General features: G+C 43.8%; 1 protein-coding gene across 1 annotated transcript in view; it reads left to right on the plus strand.

Moving 5' to 3' along the window:
• The first annotated feature begins 251 nt into the window (after positions 1-251).
• Positions 252-19,358, plus strand: part of ZDHHC20 (zDHHC palmitoyltransferase 20) — a 75,489-nt gene continuing 56,382 nt past the window's right edge. Inside the window, exon 1 of the mRNA XM_090029052.1 lies at positions 252-517. Coding sequence (XP_089885178.1) covers positions 400-517 — 118 coding nt within the window. The 5' untranslated portion in view covers positions 252-399. The remainder of the gene's footprint in view (positions 518-19,358) is intronic.

Here is a 19,358-nt window from a genome sequence, read left to right on the forward strand (position 1 = left end):
TCATGTCTAAAACAACCATGTTTCTTCTTAAAAAAAAACTAGAAGCAGTGCTAAGAGGCCAGGGACCGAGGGCTGGACTATAAGTAAAAACAAATCTAACTTCATGGGAGTGACTTGGGCGGTTTCTTCCCAGGAGCTGCGGGACCGAGCGCACCTGGCCCGGCGGCAAGAGCCCGCGCTGGCGGGCGGGGAAGGGGCGGCTCCCGCTGCCGCGCGCAGTGCCGGGGCGGCCGAGGGGGCGGCGCGGAGACTGGGGCGGCCGTGGCCCCGCCCGGGTGCGGCCCGGCCCGGCCCGGCCCTGCCCTGCCCTGCCGCGTCGGGGGCGGGGAGCGGAGGCTCCGCAGTAACCGCGGTCGCAGCGCCGGCGCCGATGCCTCCTGCAGCGGCCGGGCAGGGAAGATGGCGCCGTCCCACGTCCTCAAGTGCTGCCAGCGCGTGCTGGCCTGGGTGCCCGTGGCCTTCATCGCCCTGGTCGTGGCCTGGTCCTACTACGCCTACGTGGTGGAGCTGTGCGTGTGTGAGTGCCCGGCCGGCGGCTTCTCGGGCGGGGGGGACGGAGCTGGGCGCCTGCGGTCCCTGGAGACCGACGGGTCTGAACCGTTCACTGCCGACTAAACGCACCGAGTCGGGACCCCCCCCGCGTCAACTGCCCAACCACGGGCCCCGCAGGGTTGGGCCGCGTCCCCGTGCCCCTGCGGGGCTGAATTGGGGCCAAGTCAAGCCCCTTCCTCCCTGGATTGGGGCCAGGAGCCCCGTTCATTGCCCGCCCTCTACTTCTGCACCTGCCCTGGGTGCCAGCCGGCAGATCGGGCCCGCCAAGGGGACCGCCGATCTAGGGCCAAACCTCTTCCTGCCCCGTGTCAAGGAGGAGACACCCCCAAATAGTGGACTTGAAGACGCAGCATGCGGTGCAAGCCCCGTAGTCTGCGCATCTGGGTGTGTGTTTGCCCCTGAGCTGTAGTATGGGAGGACAGTGCCCCGCGCCGCCGTTTGTGTTGGGGGCACGGGATGCTCTTGTGCTTGATGTTGTGGAAGCCTGCAGTTAGTTGTAGGGTATATTTTATAGTCAGACACGCTTGAAAACACCGCTAAGTCCATTTATATGGAATGAGGTTTTTCCACAGTATTTAGGCAGAGAAATCAGTATCACTTGCTTTTTGGTGAACATTGGCCATGGCTGGCGGTCTTTTCAGACGTAATGTCTCCTGTATATTGGAGTAAGACAGAGGAATACTGCATAGGCTTCAGACTTGGCCTCTTCCGAGGTCCCTTCCAGCCCTAATGTCTCTGAAATCCATGACATGTTTAGTTATCCCATGAGATGAAAGGGTTAAAAAAACTTGTTACGTTATGAAGTGGTTTTTTGGGTGTTTTTTTTATTTCACCTGAAATGTATGTGTAGACAAACATGTTGCACTACAAGGCATCTCCAGGCATCTGCACTGTGGTCTAATATAGTATTCATGTGATTAAGGTTTTCTTGTCTTATTTTATGAAAACCTATTCAAAACAGTTGGTGCTTGGCTAGCCACTAATTTTGGCTGGCCTTGTAGTTTCAGGGTGCAGTCATTTGTTACAGTAGCTCCTAGAAGCCTTGTATGATATTGCAAGTTCATTTTGTATGTGTGCAGCATGTGAGAGAGCCTCCATCCAGAGGAGTTTGAGCTGACTGAACAGGACAGTCAGAGGGTAGACAGGAAACTAAGTCACTGATGTTTGTTTGGTCCTTTGGTTACTAAGTTTATATGCTGCCTTTTCCTAAAAAAAGGCTCAGGGAAGCTTATAGTAGGAGACATTAAAAAAAAACTTTTTAGAAACAGAATACAACATTAAAATAAGAAGACAGAACAAAACAAACTTCCTGCTCCTCCCCCTCCCTCAAGCCCTAGATCTGTAAAACAACATGCTGGGTAATACAGGAAGTCTGTCCATACCAGAAGATGAATCCAGATCTTCTGATTCCCACTGCAGTATCTTGACTGCAGGACCAGCTGGTCTTAATGACCGTCAGACTGATAACGGTGCACTGCAAATTTTGGTCATGATCCTGCAAAGGTCCATAAGCCCACATAAGGCTCCACTGAATACAGTGTGACTTTACTCCTGGGGAAATACCTACAGGATTACCTGCAACCTTTTGTTGCATTCATAGATCAAATTGCAAGCTGTCTGGCATTTGTAAGTGGGGAAAGTGGATATTTTTCATTGCTAATGTTTATAGCTGTACCTTTTTAATAATAGGAAAACTGGTATGTTATTTTTATTGCTTTAGTGAAACCCTGGTTTATTAATAACCACTATGTGTGAATGCCTTAAGTATTGTGTCTTTCTGTGAATAATAAAGTTGACATGCTGGGGCTTCTTTCCCCCCTCCGTTGTATTTTACTGTATCACTGTATAGAGGTGATATAAGAGGTAGTAGTATAAGGGTGGAGAATCTAGGTTTCTCTTCCTCCTCTTTTGCACTGCAGGTAAAAAAGCTTAGTACTGGCTCAAAGTGAAATTACTTGCTTCTCATCTTTACTTAGCTGATGATTTCTACAGGAAAAGGTAAAATTACTTGCTTTGGTTTTTATGGCATGTATGTTTTCTTCTGGTTTATATACTACCAGAATGTGTAACAGCAAGGACACGCCTTTAATGCACCACTAGTAAATGAAGGTAACAGTGATCTTTGCAGGTTGTCACACAGCCAGTGCAGAGGAAAAGCTTTTAGTTGGTTTCACTTCTGTGTTTCATTCTTTAAAAAGCAACACAACATGCAGATGATTCCTGATTGCTCCTAGGGGAATAGCATTGAGAGGCAAGTGGGAGAAAAGTCTAGAGAACAAGAAACAAACATTGAAATGGAGAGAATAAAGCAAGGAAGAGAGAAAAATGGTCGCAAATGTCAGTATTGTCCATAGGATTTAAGAAAGGCCTTGCATGTAAACACTAACAACTTGAGGAAATATCTGGGAAGTAAGTATGGGGGGTAGTACTGGAAAGTGTTGGAGAGGGTAGGGAAAGGGAATTCCTCCTGGTTTTTTGTTATTAGTTTTATTTTTCTAATGTAGTTCTTCCTGTATAGGCCCTGTTAATTGAATTAAGAAGTGAGTTGTCAAAAAGGTAAAAGGCTGATCTGAGTCTGGTAGCTCATTAGGCAAGTATGCTTTAGGCATACCCACTTCTGTAACCAAAAGCATGCAAGAGATTGATGTGCCAAAGATTATGTCTGACAGCCTTTGATTCTCCAGCCCAAATGACCATGTACCCATGTACAGTAGGGGTGCACTGGTATGGATTTTTTTTGGCCGACACTGCAGCTCGGAGAGAAGCGTCTAACCGATATATCTGTTGTGGGGGAAGGAGCATGAAGGGAACAGATTGGGGCCCCTAGGGTGAGGGAGGGAATGGGTGGGGCAGGTGTAGGCACTGCCCAGCTGGGGTGGGGCACAGCAGGGAGCTGCATGTACCCCCAGGGGAGGCATGAGGGGCATGTGCCCCCCAATCTGCGTGTGGGGCAAGGGCAAGCTGCTGCTGTGAGCTGCAGCCAGGGAGTGCTGGGCTCTTCCCGGCAGAGGGGCTAGGCCAGGGCTGTGCTTGGGGGTGGGTGGCTGCAGTGCTGGGAGGGGGGCTATGGGTGTACTAGTCACCCCTAAATTTGCCATAGCCTCCCCCACAACCCCTGCCCATAGCTCCCTCACAGTGCCACTGCCACCACCCACCCTGAGTGTTGCCCTGGCCCAACCCCCGTCGGGATGAGCCCGGTGCCGTCCTCAGAGCCAGCCCACAGCAGCAGCCCACCTTTGCTCCGCGCACAGATCTGAGGAGCACATGCACCGTGCACCACCCCCTTCCCCCACTCCCCTCCGGTGCCTCCCTTGGGCGTGCATGCAATGATGGGAGCCACCCCACTCCCTGCACCCCTCAGATGAGCTGCTCACAGCTCCATCCCATGCCTCACCCTGGCTGACCAGTGCCTGCCCCAGCTGTAGCCCCGCTCCCTGATCTGCCCCTCACCATGTTTTCCTTCCCCACAACAGACTTACCAGCTTGATGCTGCTCTTGAAACTGGCAGGATTTCATAGATTTCTTAGACATTAGGGCGGGAAGGGACCTCGGAAGATCATCAAGTCCAGGCCCCTGCCCCAGGGGCAGGAAGTCAGCTGGGGTCAAAGGATCCCTGCAAGATAAGCTTCCGAGCATTTCTTGAATGAGTCTAGAGTAGGTGCCTGCACCACTTCTGGAGGGAGTCTATTCCATGTCTTGGGGGCTCAGACAGTAAAGAAAATTTTCCTTATGTCCAGCCTAAAACAGTCTTGGAGGAGTTTATGACCGTTGGTCCTTGTTTTTCCTTGGGGCACTCTGATGAACAGATGTTCCCCCAGATCCTGATGTAGACCCCATATGTACTTACAGGCAGCCACCAGGTCCCTCCTGAGTCTGTGCTTTTTCAGGCTGAAGAGTCCCATGGCTCTCAGCCTGTCTTCATAAGGCCTGTTCTCCTGCCCTCTGATCATGCGCGTGGCTCTCCCCTGGACTCTCTCAAGCTTCTTGACATCCTTCTTGAATTGTGAAGCCCAGAATTGGATGCAGTACTCCAGCTGTGGCCTTACCAAGGCCAAGTACAGCGGGAGGATGACATCCTGAGATTTACTTCAGAAGCATCTATGGATACAAGCCAAAGTTTTGTTTGCTTTACCAGCTGCGACTTCACATTGGTGGCTCATGTTCATACAGGATGCATATTGGCAGTTGGATTAGTATTGGCCAATATGGCTTGTTAATAATCCACTATCAGTATTGGCCCCAAAAATATTTATTGGTGCAGCCCTACTTCTTGCATATCTATCAGGCATAATGCCTCTAAACACTAAGAATGCCCTAACCTGCCACAGGTAAAGCAGATGGATGAAGGCACTGCGGATGTCATGCTGCTGTGAGGAAAGAAGTATTTTTGGTAAAATACACTAGAGTTTGTCCCCATTCCCTCTTCCATTTCTTGGGGTGTCCACATGTTTTGGTTTCTTGTTTCCATATTTCTTTCTCATACCTCTGACAGATTGGGAGCTGCTTTCAAATGGATGAATAATATGTTGACCTGGTTATGGAAACGTTAATTCTGAATGTAATAAGGTCGGTCTGCCAGGGAAAAACAGTTAAAGGGAAGAATGACTCATGATAAGCCACTTCTCACCAAATGTGTGAGAGTGGTTAATATAATGCCAGGATGGGAAAAACCCAGAAACACAGAGATCAGTGGAACTTAAAAAAGAAACTTGCTCTCTCTTCAGAGAAAAGTGGAAGGCACGTATCTGATTTCTGTGTCTTAGTCTGGTTCCTGGAAATAAGTAGGAGGATGGTGTCCAGAAAACATTAAGCATGAGTACATTCCATCAGGGGATGGTAGAGAGAATATACGTGTAGACTCTGTTTTAAATCCTTCCTTTACTGGTCTCTTCATACTCTAAAAACAAACAATACTTTGATTTAGCACTGTTAGGTGTGCAAACATGATTCACAAATTAAACCAGATTGCAAATAGGAATCCATAGTGTTAAAACCATTCTGACCTGTTGTGGTCTATCTGAACATGCACAGAGAGACTACAAACATGCACTTTGCAGTGCCTCAGAGGCTTTTGAGGTGCCACAAAACACACGTACTGCGTATGAAAAGGTTCTCTGTGCTGCATATGCACAGCATGGAGCCAAAATTAGATACTGGGAAATCCCAGTATCTTAAAAAAAAAAGCAAGACAGTTCATGGAGCTGCACCCAAAACCAGAACCTGTCCAGCCAGCACCTGCTGCAGCCCTGGAGGGCCCCCGGGACCCCCAGGTAAGGCTGACCAGGCCAGCCCAGGCATTAGCCCCAACCTCTCCTACCCCACTCAGGCAATTTGCTGCATGCCAGAGTTGTGCTACTGCTACTTGCCCCTTGGGAAACGCTCATTCCTGCTCATCTGAATGTGCCCTCTGAGTCCTTTGCAACAGAAAAACTGCTGTGTTATTTTTCTGTAGTCAAAAATGGTGTAAAAACTAAGTGCTGGCACTTTCTGAGGAGTGCCTTCAATCTGTCAAGCCCTGCCTTGAATCTATAAAGGTTGGGAAACACTGTCCTTCACTATATTTGGTATCTTTTGCACACTAGAAGGATACACTTTATTAAAGTAATTATATATTTTCATGCACTCTCAGATTTTTTTTTTTTTACTTTTATAATAGAAAATAACAATTTTTCTTGAAGTTAATTTGAACTCATGATTTGTGTGAAGCTCTATTTTGATAGCAATTGGAATTTACCAAAAAAAGCATTAAAACAACATCTTGAAACAGTTGAATATAATCCACTTGCTTTCAATGCAAAACCATTTTTGATAAAAAAAATTATGTATGTGTAAACTTATTTTCATAACTGATTACAAAAAAAACCCCAACGAGCTGTCATCTGTTGTTAGTGAATTGACCTGAGTGAGGCAAAAATCATGGTATTCAGGATTTTAGAACTGGTATATCTTCTTTCTCTCATCTAGTTTCTTCCATGTGTAGGGAAAAAAAACAAACTTACTTTGATCTTCAGTTCCCAATAGGTTTCTGAATTTTGAGTAAGTTAGTCATAGAACTGAACTAGATGAATGAAGTAGAAAAAAATTAATTCAGTATTTTCTCTGCATCCAAAAAAGTTTTAACATTTTAGCAAACTGGTTCCTGGTTATTAGCTGGTGACTTGAATCAGTTCAGTAGTTTTATTTTCTTTAAAAACATTCTCAATGTTAGGTACTGCAACCCTAGGCTTAGCCTGTGATGGGGAGAGTTGCTGAGTTCCACCCTGAGATAAATAAGATTGGAGAGGGTTCACTCCGAGGTCAGAAGGAACAGGGTACAGCTGGGCCTGTAACAACAAGAAACCTTTCATAGCATGTATTAGTAGTGTATTTAATCCCATAGTATCAGGGCACAATTAAATCTGGATCACATACAAAATAATCACATCCCTACAGTAGGAGCATATCCCAGTAGGAGCACGTCCTTGGCAGACAGCATCCTTGGCTCAAACTACATGGAACTGCTTTGCGTGTAAACTGAACTGCAGGGTGAAAATGATTAGAATTAGATTGCGACTCGGATATGCTTCATTTTACAGCTGACTTCAGTGTAAAGCCACTAAACTTAGCATGTTTCTCCCGGGGTAATTTACAGCCCAAGGAGGAGATCAGCAAGCACAATGGAAGTGCTTTTGTGGGTGAAAGCAAAGAATGTCTGGCTCTGCAGTGGTGTGTAGGGCAGTGTTTCCCAATCAGTGTACCACGGAATTTTGCCATGGCAATGAGCTACAATGAGTTACAATAGGTATGAGGATAGGCAATGCCTTAACAGGTGTGCCATGGAAAATTTTTATAACTGTAAGTGTGCCTTGGGCTGGAAAAGACTGGGAAACACTGGTTTAGGGGATAGAGAAGACTTTAGAAATCAGAAACCAGCAAGTCTGCCTAATTATGTTAATCTTAAATAGTTGCTTTTGGATGATTATTTATTTTGTGTCAGCCAGTTTCATATGGATCACCAAAATTAATATTTAGCCCTGGCAAACATCCTTCTGTCTGAAGCATGTTTGTGTTGGAAGCTTAGGTTGTTTGTGGGCTAATACAAAGCAAGGCCTAGCAAGGCTGCTAGCTGGAATCTCAGCTGGTTTGGTTGGGGTCAAAAGACATTGCTATGACCTGTGTAAAATGAGTTGGTGACTGAATGTGCTCCATTTCCTGCAAGATAAGCATTTGCAGTGTCCCACAATTTTAACCACACTATTAATATTGCAGTTTACATTACTTGATAACATAGTTCAGTCACCATCTGTGGTATCTTTAGATGTGTTGCCTGCAAAATAGATCTAAGATACATTGGTTGCAGGCTTTTTCAGGAAATTGGTATTGTTATCTTCTCTATAAAGGTTCAGATCCTAAAACATATCTGCTTGATGCCTTTTGCTTATGCTTCATTTTTAAGGAGAAAATCTTGCTGTATCTTTTTACTTTAATTATCTAAGCCTATACATGTTCTCATGCTGAAGATAACAAAGTTAAGTCCTAGAACACAAATAAGTTTCAGATTGAGACTGTGTAGGGAGCCAGGGCACTTATGTGCTTGTTTTGCTTGTGGTGGATCTCTTGTGGCCTGGGGCAGAGCCTTTTTCTCCAGGAAAACTCTGCTCTTGTGAGGTACCATGCCCAAATACATTGTTTGAGGGTTTGCCCTAGTTTTAATATACTCCTGCTTATCCCCTGCACCTTGAGTTCCTCTAGTATTTTAGCGTTCCCCTAGCAGGAGCATATTAAAACCTTAAGGGACTGTGGGACTCGGGTCCATCTCCACTGGCCTCAGTAGAACTTCTCTTGAACTCTGCAAGCTCTTACATAAGGACTACAGGACCTAGGATCTACTGGTTTCCTTGCAAGAGGAATTTTAAATGTCCTGATGTTACAGTATGTTGAAGGTCCAGAAGGCACTTTGCCAGGGCTTAGTGCAGTGGGGGCCAGCTTTTGTGGCATGCCTGCCAAAAATTAGTCCCACATGCTCCCCAAATACTGCTCCAGTCCCCTCCACCTGCATGAACTGCTGGTCTGCCTTCTCCTACCTGACTTGTGTGCTTCTGTGCTGCTTGTCCCCTCCCTGATCTGCCCTCTGCCACATAGACTGCCCATGCCATGTGTGAAACCTTTGCCGCAGGTTAGCCACCCTTGGCCTAGTGCATGTGCATGTAAACACAGTGTACCTCTAGGGTAGATCAAATGGTAAAGAGGGGGATGCTATGGCCATTTTTTAGTCACCAAACTTGACATGCTTGTAGAATACAGCTGCCAAACCTTTCAGTATCACTGTCTTCTGCCCTACTTCTAGATCTAAAACCCTTCTGCGGTGCCTCAGACTTGAGTGTTTTTTCTGTGGTGAGAAGAAGCTTTCTATTGTTGCTGACCGGGCTTCACCCCTGAGCTTTCAGATGTTCTGATTTGGGCACAAAAAAATCAGTGGCTTGCCTGTGCTATGGCACCCAGTGTTCTTTTATACTGACTGAACTCTGCCCCCAATAACAACAGTGCAGCGGCTTGTGCAAAACTTCCCTATAAGTAGCTGAGTCCTAAATGAAATCATAGCATTGCCTGTGAGAGGGTTTGGGGTATATCCAAAGTATAACTGTCCAGAAGAATGCATCTAATGTGCAGTGGTGTCTCTAAGATCAGATCATAAGAGAGGATGTAGTTTAGTGTAATAGCTGGAACATCAATTTGGGAATAACGGTCTTCCTTTCATAGTCCAGTACTTCTCTTCCATGGGTGTCTTCCTAGGTAGGCTTTACCATACTTGGACACAGCAGCAGAGAAATCTCTTTTTAAATGTCAGACTCAAAGTACTTTGGTGTACTTTGGTAGCTAAAATATTCCCTTCTCTTTCCCCTCCCATCTTTCTTATGGCCTTGTCTTCATTAAGAAGAAAGCTGTTGCATCACAGGGTAGCTACCGTGATAAACATGTTACACAGGCAAAATGCAGTTTTTGTGTGTGACTGGAACTGAAGATTTAGCTCTATCTGCTAGTATCTGGAAAGACTGCAAATTGCCTTGTGCTCACTGAAGTGGTTGACATTTTAGCTATCGCATGGTATGAAAACAACTCGCCTTGGCATGGAAGCAACCTGTGTCGTGAGAAGCTATCTGCAATGCACCCTGTCCTGAGGAATGACAGAAAGATCTGGATTCAGTTAATTTAGATCCTGGGATCATGCATTTTGGGTTGATACACAAGTATGTTTGTGTTACTGTGCCAGCAATCACTGCTTCAAGTAAAGAAGCAATCCTTTCTAATTTCCCTGAAGCGCAATCTGCAATAAGAAGGCTGGTTTGTTCTAGTGCTGTGATTTTAGGGAGTACTGGATAAACAAAAAAACAGTAATTTCATCTGTTTTCTCACAAATCTTTATTATTGCAATGTTACCAGCATACAAACCAGGACAATACAGCTGTACGCTATTTCAGCATCATCAGATGCTTCTTATTCTGTAGTTGTATAAAGCATCAGCAATACAGTACTGTACAAGACTTGAATATTATACTTTTGTATCTGTTGCAACATTTCTTAAAAGTAGAACCCTCACTTCACAGAGGATAGAAAGCGAGAGTGATTAGTTATTGCTAAATATTTATCTATGTCTAAAAATCGTATTTTGAAACAGTGATGGATGTGCCCTTTACCATGTCACCACTCGGATGGGTGTTGAGCAAAGTTCCCACTCATTGGAGGCTATCTGATGCTTTATGGGCTTGAAAAACCACATTCCCCATATGGAGGACTTCCTTGCAGCACCAGCCATATGCTATGGGGTTGGGTTTTTAGGACTCCCACCGTCAGCAGGCCTCCCTTTGCTTCATGGCTGTGGGAGACCCAGTTACAGGAGCCTATGGGCTACATGCTGGCCCCTCACAGGCCACCAGTTTGACAACCCTGTTATACAGGAGGTGTTATGCAGCTCAGAAAATGAAATGGATGCAATATGTGCCCTTTGTATGATGCCATCAAAGGATCTGTGGGCTTTTTTATTAGTGTATTTGTTTTTTTGCTTTATACATTACAGGTATGTCAAGTTTAAACCTTGATTTTGCTAGAGGACTTAGTGATTGTGTTAACGGAGTTGGGGGCTGTGTGTGTGTGCACATGCACGCGTGTGTGTGAACTCTTGTCCCTTACTTGAAAGGAGTAGGCTACTCTGTTAAAGATTCTACAAAGGTACCTTTTCTCTCAAGTATTTTTCAAATGTTAGAGTTAACACACAATCCTGAAGTTATGAATAGTTCAAGTAAAGATCCATTTTCCTTTCTCAATAATCGGACTTTACATTTTTGTATCTAAATTCCACCAGTTCTTCAGTCATCTGCACTCGCATAGGAAAACTAGAGTAGATGTGAACTTCTAATGTTTTAAAAATGTTGGTTTTCCCTAACTTCTTAAAACAATTCTTTTAAGAATGTTATGGATTTTTAGGGGGTAGGGAATAAGCGTCTCTTTTGTAAGTTTACTTTTTAACTTTTGAAACTTTTGAATTCAATTTTAAATAGATGATAAAACCTGAAGAGCAAAACTTTTCTTCAGCAGCCCTTAATTGCATGAAGCATAGATATATTTTGCCTGATCTGCCTTGTTTGTTCAACATTGGGTGTGTATGTGATGGCTTAAATGTGTTATCTCTTTGCTTCTTTAATTTGTGAAACATTAATAATTGGATGTGGTGCAAAGTGGGAATCTGAGACTAGTCCCAGTTCTCTGTCTGTATATCTGGGTGAAGGGGGAGATTCTTTTCTTTTTAATGCTTTTTACTCCACTCAGCATATCATTGTTTTCCTAACTATTTTCTAATACTTTTGAGAGCCATTTAAGTAAGTCTATGAAATTTTCATTTTTTCCCTAACATTTCATCATTTTGTGTGAAAAACTATAGCTTCCTAAATACATTTTCAGAGTCTTCAGTTCAGTTGTCAGTGTTGGATTTCTTGGAAACTGTTCATAATCTGTCTTGAAGTTCCAGGATATTCTTCATATTTTTTAAAACATTTAAGGTAAGATAATCCAGTTTTCCCTCTTCAGTCTTTCTGGAAATATCAGATAACCTTGTTACCTAACTAAGCTAATTGTATACAAGAGGGGGAAAAGGACACAGCAGCAGATGCACCCAGAACTGTAGTCACTCTATCAGACTACCCTGTTCTAGTATCTTTTGAATTTTTAAAAGTAGAAATATATTGTAGCCTTGCCTGCTTCCACAGAATAGTTTATTAGAAGTGGGAAGTTTGTCCAAAGAAAACACTTCAGCAGGAATGACTCCTTACAACAATATAACTTTTGACTTCCCTTTTCTTTCAGACCTTGGCTAAAAATTGAGACCAGTCACCCTATACTCTGCAGTGTTTTAAATGTTTGTCCTTCCCTTTCTGATAGAAGACCAAATTGCTCATCTGCACCCTAATTATGTTCCACTGCGACTACTGTAATCTTCTTTTCTGGTGTCATCAGCAGCCTTGTGTTAATAGCTGGATCATCTTGCTTCCTGGACACAGTGCAACTCCCTATCCCCTACCCTTAATCCATCCAGTATGTGACTGCAAAATCTTCTTTCACTGATGGCTTCGGTCACATTGCTTTCCACCCCCCTTTGAGTCATTCTGCTTGTTCCTTGTTATACTGTGCCTCAGAATCAGCCTTCTCCTTGCCTTCAGGGTCCCTGTCATTCAGATTTCTCCTTAAAATAATTTTGTACCGTAATTATAGAATAAATACAACAACCTTCTGAATCATGACTTATAGACTCCTGAAAAGCTTGAGTTTATGCATTGCTATCTCTACTTACACTTCCTGGGATATGTGTGGTCTTATCTTGGATACAGGAAACTATCTTTTGTATCTTTGTGGAACATCCAGCAAAAGGATGGGTACTAAAAAACCTAAGCCTTTTAAATTTTATTTCCACTTTTTCCATTAATTAAAAAAAACGAAATAGTTTTCCCATGAAAATGTCTCATTCCAAAAGCTAAATATACATATAATTTAGTAAAGCTGCTTGCTTTTTTAGAATAATTGAAACAAAGTTATTTTTAAAAAGAGTTTGAAGAACATCTTTTAGGTTTCTGTGGTAGATTTAAAACTTGAGAGCAGCTGATGATTAACTGATGGTTTTCTTACAGTGAGTGAAGAAAGTGTACTTTATGCTGTAATTCTTCTTGACAAAGCACTCAAACAATAATTTTTTTTTTAGAGCCCAGAAGAGTTTTGAAGCTTTGGTGAATTGGTGTGGTCATCTTATAAATGTGAGAACACAATACCCTTTCTGAGCTACACTACCTAAGGCTTATTCATTATACTTAAATATGGCATGTGTCTAAAATTTAAAATTAAAGTATCTTTTCCATTAGAAAATTGCTCCATATATTTAACACAGAAATCTGTTGCAAACTGTAATCTAGAAGAGAGCTAAAGGTTGTTTTTTGGGAGGAAATACGGTTTTTTATTTTATATTACCCAGTTTGAATTAGCATATTTAGACTAATACGAAATGATCCTGAATTTAAAACAACTCTGCCCCAGTAATTAGATTCTGTACATGGAAGATGCATACATTTGTGTAGTTTTCCATGTGTAGAATCTGATCACTGGAGAGTCATCTTAAAGTCATCCCCACCACTGCTCCAGGAAGCTCTGTCCCTGTTACAACCTGGGGCACAGAGCACAGCCTAAACCCAGCCCCTTAGCAGCACGGTAGACCCAGCACAGGGTGGGGAGATGGAGACGAAGGGAAGGGAGGTGAGGGAGGGCAAGAGCTGAGGCTGCAGGGGGAGATGTGGGGCAGAGGTGGCGGGGGTTGGAGCTGGAGCAATAGCAGCTGTGTGCTTTCCCACCATCTCATATTCATTTCCAAGACAAGGGACTTCTTTGCTCATGTTAAATGGAGGAAAGATCTGTGTCTTAGATTCGAGTAAATATGGTATTACTATTTGAAATCACTGCTGAGACTTGCAAAGTCAGATTGGTAAGTACACAATATATAGTACTTCTCATGCCAGCTTTGCTGGAAGGAGAAAATGCCTATTAGAACAAAGTGGTTTTGAAGCAATTTACTTGGTTCATAATTTAAACATTTTTAACAAATGGGTGTGTGGAAAGAATGCAGTTGGAAAGCTGCCAAATATAAAGGTAAAGTTATATCACTTAATTTTGGGGGAGGATGGACTATCAGAGTGCGTTATAGGACTAATCTTTATGCCACGGGTATATGCTTTATGCTAATCTTTCAGGAACTGGCCAGTATTTACTCTTCATGTGTACTTGCAGTTTGCTGACAGCCATTCTTTAGCAGTGTATAATTTCCATAAATAATAAACCAATGGCAAGAAGTCCCCACTAATCGCACACATTTCTTTATTGTGCCCATTCAATCGGTGACATTTATATCTGCATCTCTAAGTATTTTGGGTTTTGCATTCTGATGCTAAGTATCTTAGAAAGGTGGAGGCAAAGATGATTTCAGTTGGCAAATATCCCACCCCCAAGCCTGGTCAAATTCTGTCTGTGAGACTGGGTTTCTATTGTGTCCCATCTTGCTTTTCACTTCCCTGGGTCTCAGTAGGTTACAGGTCTGCCTCCTTTTGGGCCTCTCTGGCACTCTCTAGGAACAAGTTCTTTGCCCCTCTTCATAGCAATGGGACAATGTAGCCAGCTGCCTAGGACCCTCACACACAGTGCTGAATTACTGAATAGCTTAAGCACTATGCTAGAGCTGTAGCCTTACAGACACTGTTTCCAGTTTCTCCTAAAGGCCACATAGTAACAAGGAACAAATAGACACAGGTTAAATAAAATAACAGATTCTGCCTGTATTTCCCTGCCTCAGTTTCTTTACCACCTTTTGAACAGGTTCTGATCCAGGTCGTCTTGGGACTCCAGGGTCCTTCTTCTGTTCATGGAGTCTTTTTGCTCCAAACTAAGCATTCTAGGATCTGGGTTGATCTATTAGCTAGATGGAGACACTTGCTCCTGATATGAAAATATTCCTTTCTGATCCTTTTTCACCTGCAGCTCCGTGTCCTGCTCTGTAAGCCCCTTAGCCTCCCAGCCAACTGACACTTTGTTCTGTTGCTGAGGATCTTCCTCTCTTCACTTTCCGCCTTCCCTGGAGCAAAATTGGAGAAACTAGTTCTAGCTTCAGCCACCTCCTCCTATGAAGTTTACAGCTGAATAAACAACCATTATGGCATAACTACATCACCCAATATTTGCAAATTGTACATGGACAGATCCCCAAATCACGGCCAGATTTATGATCCTTTTGTCTGTTTCTTTGCAGAGATGCAATGATGATTGGTATTACATGAGTACTTGAAAGTTCAGTGCGTCTGATTGTCAGGAACTGCATTCTTCCATCTTTTCTGCAACTAATAGAAATAGAATGGGACGGTTTTATTAAAGCTTGGCATAGATATGTTGCATCTAGCTGCAGTTAAAGTAAATCATTGTCCGTTTGACGTTGACGCGTTGCTGACCAACAGTCACTTCTGCTTGAATGTCAAATGTTTGCACCAATCTAAAACCACAATAATCATCATTATCTTCAGTATAAAAAAAATCAGAAAAGCTCCTGTCCAGAAAATTACATGTAGTCTCCTTAATAGGAGACCCCAGTCTGTTCATTGGCTTCCTAGGTCATTAAAAGTTCCACAGTATCAATATACTAGGTCTCTTAAGAAGGGTTACTGTCTTTATGTTCTGCAGTTAGATTATAAGGGAGTTTCACCAGTCCTGCATATGAAGAAAACTCATTTCATGTGAGACTTACAGTTTGTCCCGGGGGGGGAAGCCTTATTTTTGTAAGAGGTGAGGAAAGTGTACAGTTGGAAATGAGTCATTTTAACTATTTACATAATTCAACAACATAATTCTTTTACCCATCCCTTTCTTAGATTGTCAGGTCTTCCACTGAGTGTAGATAACTGCGCTGTGTTAAAAACACAAAGTAACTCTGGTAATAGTAATATAACTTTTAAAATTGAATATATTCAAAATGATAACGTTGTTTGGGTTTTGGGGGGGGGGGGTTTGTTTTTGTTTTTTAAAAAACCGACAACCTTGTTTCTTTTAACCTCTGAAATCTTTGTAAACAATAGAAAGTGCAGAATACCTCAAGAGAATGAAAATCAAACTTATAGTCTGATGAAAAGCCTATATATTAGATGTATTTAGAATTTGGAAAAGTCACTGGAAGTACTCATGGCCAGGATTTATATTCCTCTCTATTGGATGTGGCCAAATAACTTCACTAATATTTCAGGCTAGATATAGATGTTGCACATAATCTGCACTAGGTGATAGGACTTTGAACCAAGCCTGTAACCATTCAGAAGTTTGGAGTGTTGCCCCAGGATTCCTTTTACAGAGACCCCACCAAAGATTGATACAGCCCCTCATCCGATTTGTTATCAAGTGAACTTTGTGAGTAATCCCTAGGCTTCTTACAAGATAATTATCCTTGCAATATGACCTGGCAAGCACTTCCTTAGATGTTATAGTAGCGACCTTTGGTGGAACCAGCCTCAGATCCTCTGCTGGGTGTGTGGGATGTTAGTTTCTGGATTCCTTGTTACTCAAAGCAAGAATTCCAAGGCTGCTCCTGTATCCCCAGGGCGGCAACACAAACACACACCATCTCTTTGTCCACTACTTTTGTACTTTTGTCCACTACTTCTCATCTCAAACTGTCCAATCCTCAAGTTTCTTACCTCATCTTTTTAGATGAGATACTCCAATCCTATTCCATTTTTGGTTTCCTTTCCTTTTAGGGAAACTACTGTTCCTAGTAAGCCCGCTGTACTAATCGCAGCACTCACGCTTCCCAGTGTCTTATAAGGCACTCTGGACAGTTTAATTGCTTAGTTCCGGGAAGGCCTAAAGTTATGCTAAAAGCTTGAACATAACTCAGTTTGCCCATTATACAGAGCACATAGTTCAGACTAAAATTGCAGAACTTGGTCTAAGATAGTCCTGGATCAATGTGCACTCAAACTTTACTCAAATTAGGTTAGTCCAGAGTATCAAATTTCCATACCAGTTCCCCTATTGAATCAAGTTAGTTCGCTGTCCTCTGGCATCTTAGGGTCCTTTGTGGGCCCCTGCTAACCCCTCCATGCAGGGAGGTGTGCTGGAACTTGGCCCACGCTCAGCTGCTCTGGTCGAGTGTCAGCTGGCCCCATCCCAGGCTCTCGCAGAGTAGAGTCAGCACAGTGCTTGATGATGGTGAGAAAGGGGTGCTTGCCTGTTCCCTAAAGCCTACTCATGCTCCCTGGGTCTGTGCTCCCTTGTGGGGGAATGGGGGTCCTTGGTGGGGGAGTGTGGAAGCCCACCTAGGGACCCCCTGCTCTCCATAAGCGGGGAGACTCAGGGAGAAGACTGAGCTGCTGCTTTCACTGCTTGTCTGCTGATGACAGATGCTTGTAGCTGACAGAGGACTAGCAGGGGGAGGGAGGCATGTGCCTGGCAGCCAGTGCGGGGTGCTGCATGCTCAACAATGCAGGAGCTGCTGGCCTCAGGCAGTGCTGGCAGCCTACATGGCAACCCCGCCCCTGCCCAGGGTGAACGTGTGTTCTGTTTGCCGCCGAACTAACCTGGACTGCTTAGAGAAACCCACCTGTTAGTTTGAATCTGCCTCAGACTTTTGAATGTCTGTATGTAGTCTGAGAACTCATAAATACTCTCTTTTTGGTTTAGCGTAATCAGGACTCTTGATACCTTCCCATCTTATTTTATCTGGAGTTGAAGGGTGAATGCATTTTGTTTACTAGGATCTCAAGGTAGGCCATTAGGCCAAGTGTGATTAAGATATTTTATGTTGTATACGGTAATCTGCGTACTTAATCATTAACATCGGTACTGGTTGTAAAAATACAACCCTAAATTGGGAAAAGGTAGAATTTTTTTTGTAAAAGCACTGATAATTCCTTGATCAGACACATTGAGGAATGAGATGCATCTGTATACATCCTTTTTGAGTTTTTAAATACATAGTTTCCAGATACTACCCTCAGTGAGCCAGGTGCTTTATAGGCATAAAGGGGTATGCATTTAGGAAACTCATGTCACAAAAACATTTCTTCTCTCTTTGCTGTCATTTTTATTACTTCTGTTGCTTATCTTTGTGGCAAATTTAGCTCAGGTTGTCCCTAGCACACATTCTACCCAGATAAAAAAAATCTTTATTTAGTGGTATTTCACTCTTTTGGGCCAGCCAACTTGGACTGAAAACTTGAATGAACACCCTACTCTCACCCACAAATACACTTGCTCTATAGTGTGGACCCAAGCTATCCCATCTAGTGCCTCTTGTGTCGTGTCCGTCCCCCCCTCCATTTTGGACCTGTCAGGGGCAAATTTGCTTTTGACAAGAGCAGTTCAGTTTAGGTCTGCTCCTGCCATGCTTTGCCCCACTGCAACAGCCAAAGAGAGCTCCAAGCTCCTCCCGGGTGCCAACCCTGTTCTGTCAAGGGACAGAGGTGCTGGTCTCTGTGGGGTGGGGGAGAGCTGCCCTGGCTGCCGGGCAGCTGTCTCCCAGCCACATGGAGATCGGGATGGGTCCCAATCAGCATCCCACCAAGCCAAGACAGCTTTCACTACCCCTTGTGTCCCCCTGCTACTTAGGCTAACCAGGAGCAATTTGCTTCTGGTCAGCATCTACGTGTCCATTAGTTTAATGTGCCGATTTCTCGTACCTGTATCTACAGGTACTAGAAAACAGTGCATTAGACTAATCTGCTATCTAGTAATTGCTGCACATATGTAGATGCTGACACTTTACTACACATTAATATAATACATAGGTAAGTGTTTCATGTAGATACACCAATACTGTGCCTCCTGTAATGTGTTGATAACAGCTAGCAGCAGGGGCTTCCAGGCAGCGGATCACAGCTCTGCCTCAACTCCAGACCATGCTGTCTCTGCTGCAAAATCCTGTCCCCAGCCCCAGAGAAGCACCCTGCCCAGCCACATGCCCTACCAGCTCTCCTTAGGCCAGTCTCCATGGAAACCCTGGTTCTGTTGCCCCACCCCTCCATGGAAACTGGCTGCAGTGACACAGGCAGGGGCTGCTGGGAAATGGAGTTCAGCTTTCCATTGGATCCGCCACTTTGCCCCCCCCCCGGTTTAGCCCATTGTACCAATATAAGGATTTTATGGTGACTTATGGAACAATCTGATTATTTGACTGCCTTTTGTTTACGAGTAAGGGGTAGGTTTTCAAAAGCATGAATGACTGATACCTATTAAAAGCAAAAAACATTAGGCACCAAAATGTTTAATTTGCCAGTCCATGCCTTTGAACATCTCATCTCCCCTTAAGTCTTTGTCTGCCTTCTTGCTTCAAGAGAAGTGGAGTTTGGCTTTTTCAGCTAGGGATCCATTCAAAATTGCCAATAAGCAGACATGGTTCGATAAGCAGTTCTGCAGTGGTCTGCGTTTTACTGGGATTTCTACTTATTAAAATATTTTTGTGCATTATACTCCCCTGTACATCCCTCGTCTGCAGACCCTAATGATTCGTTAACTGTTTGACAGCAAAGGTAATAGGACTTCTGCCCTCGTTCTCACCTGAGCTCACGTCAGTGGAGCACTGAGAATAGAATGTTGCTGCGTTGAGCTTACCTGTGGCTACCTTTATTCTGCGCTGAGTTTACCTGTGGCTCGGGTGGGCAAAATATGGCCTGCAGGCCAGATGCAGGTTGCAAGGCCATTCTACCTGGCCCACAGGGCCTCTAAAAAATTTAGAAAATTAATATTTATCCCTTTTGGTTCCT

The sequence above is a fragment of the Crocodylus siamensis genome, chromosome 1, assembly GCF_052110815.1.
Source record: "Crocodylus siamensis isolate JL-2025a chromosome 1, ASM5211081v1, whole genome shotgun sequence".
Classification (NCBI taxonomy): Eukaryota; Metazoa; Chordata; order Crocodylia; family Crocodylidae; genus Crocodylus; species Crocodylus siamensis.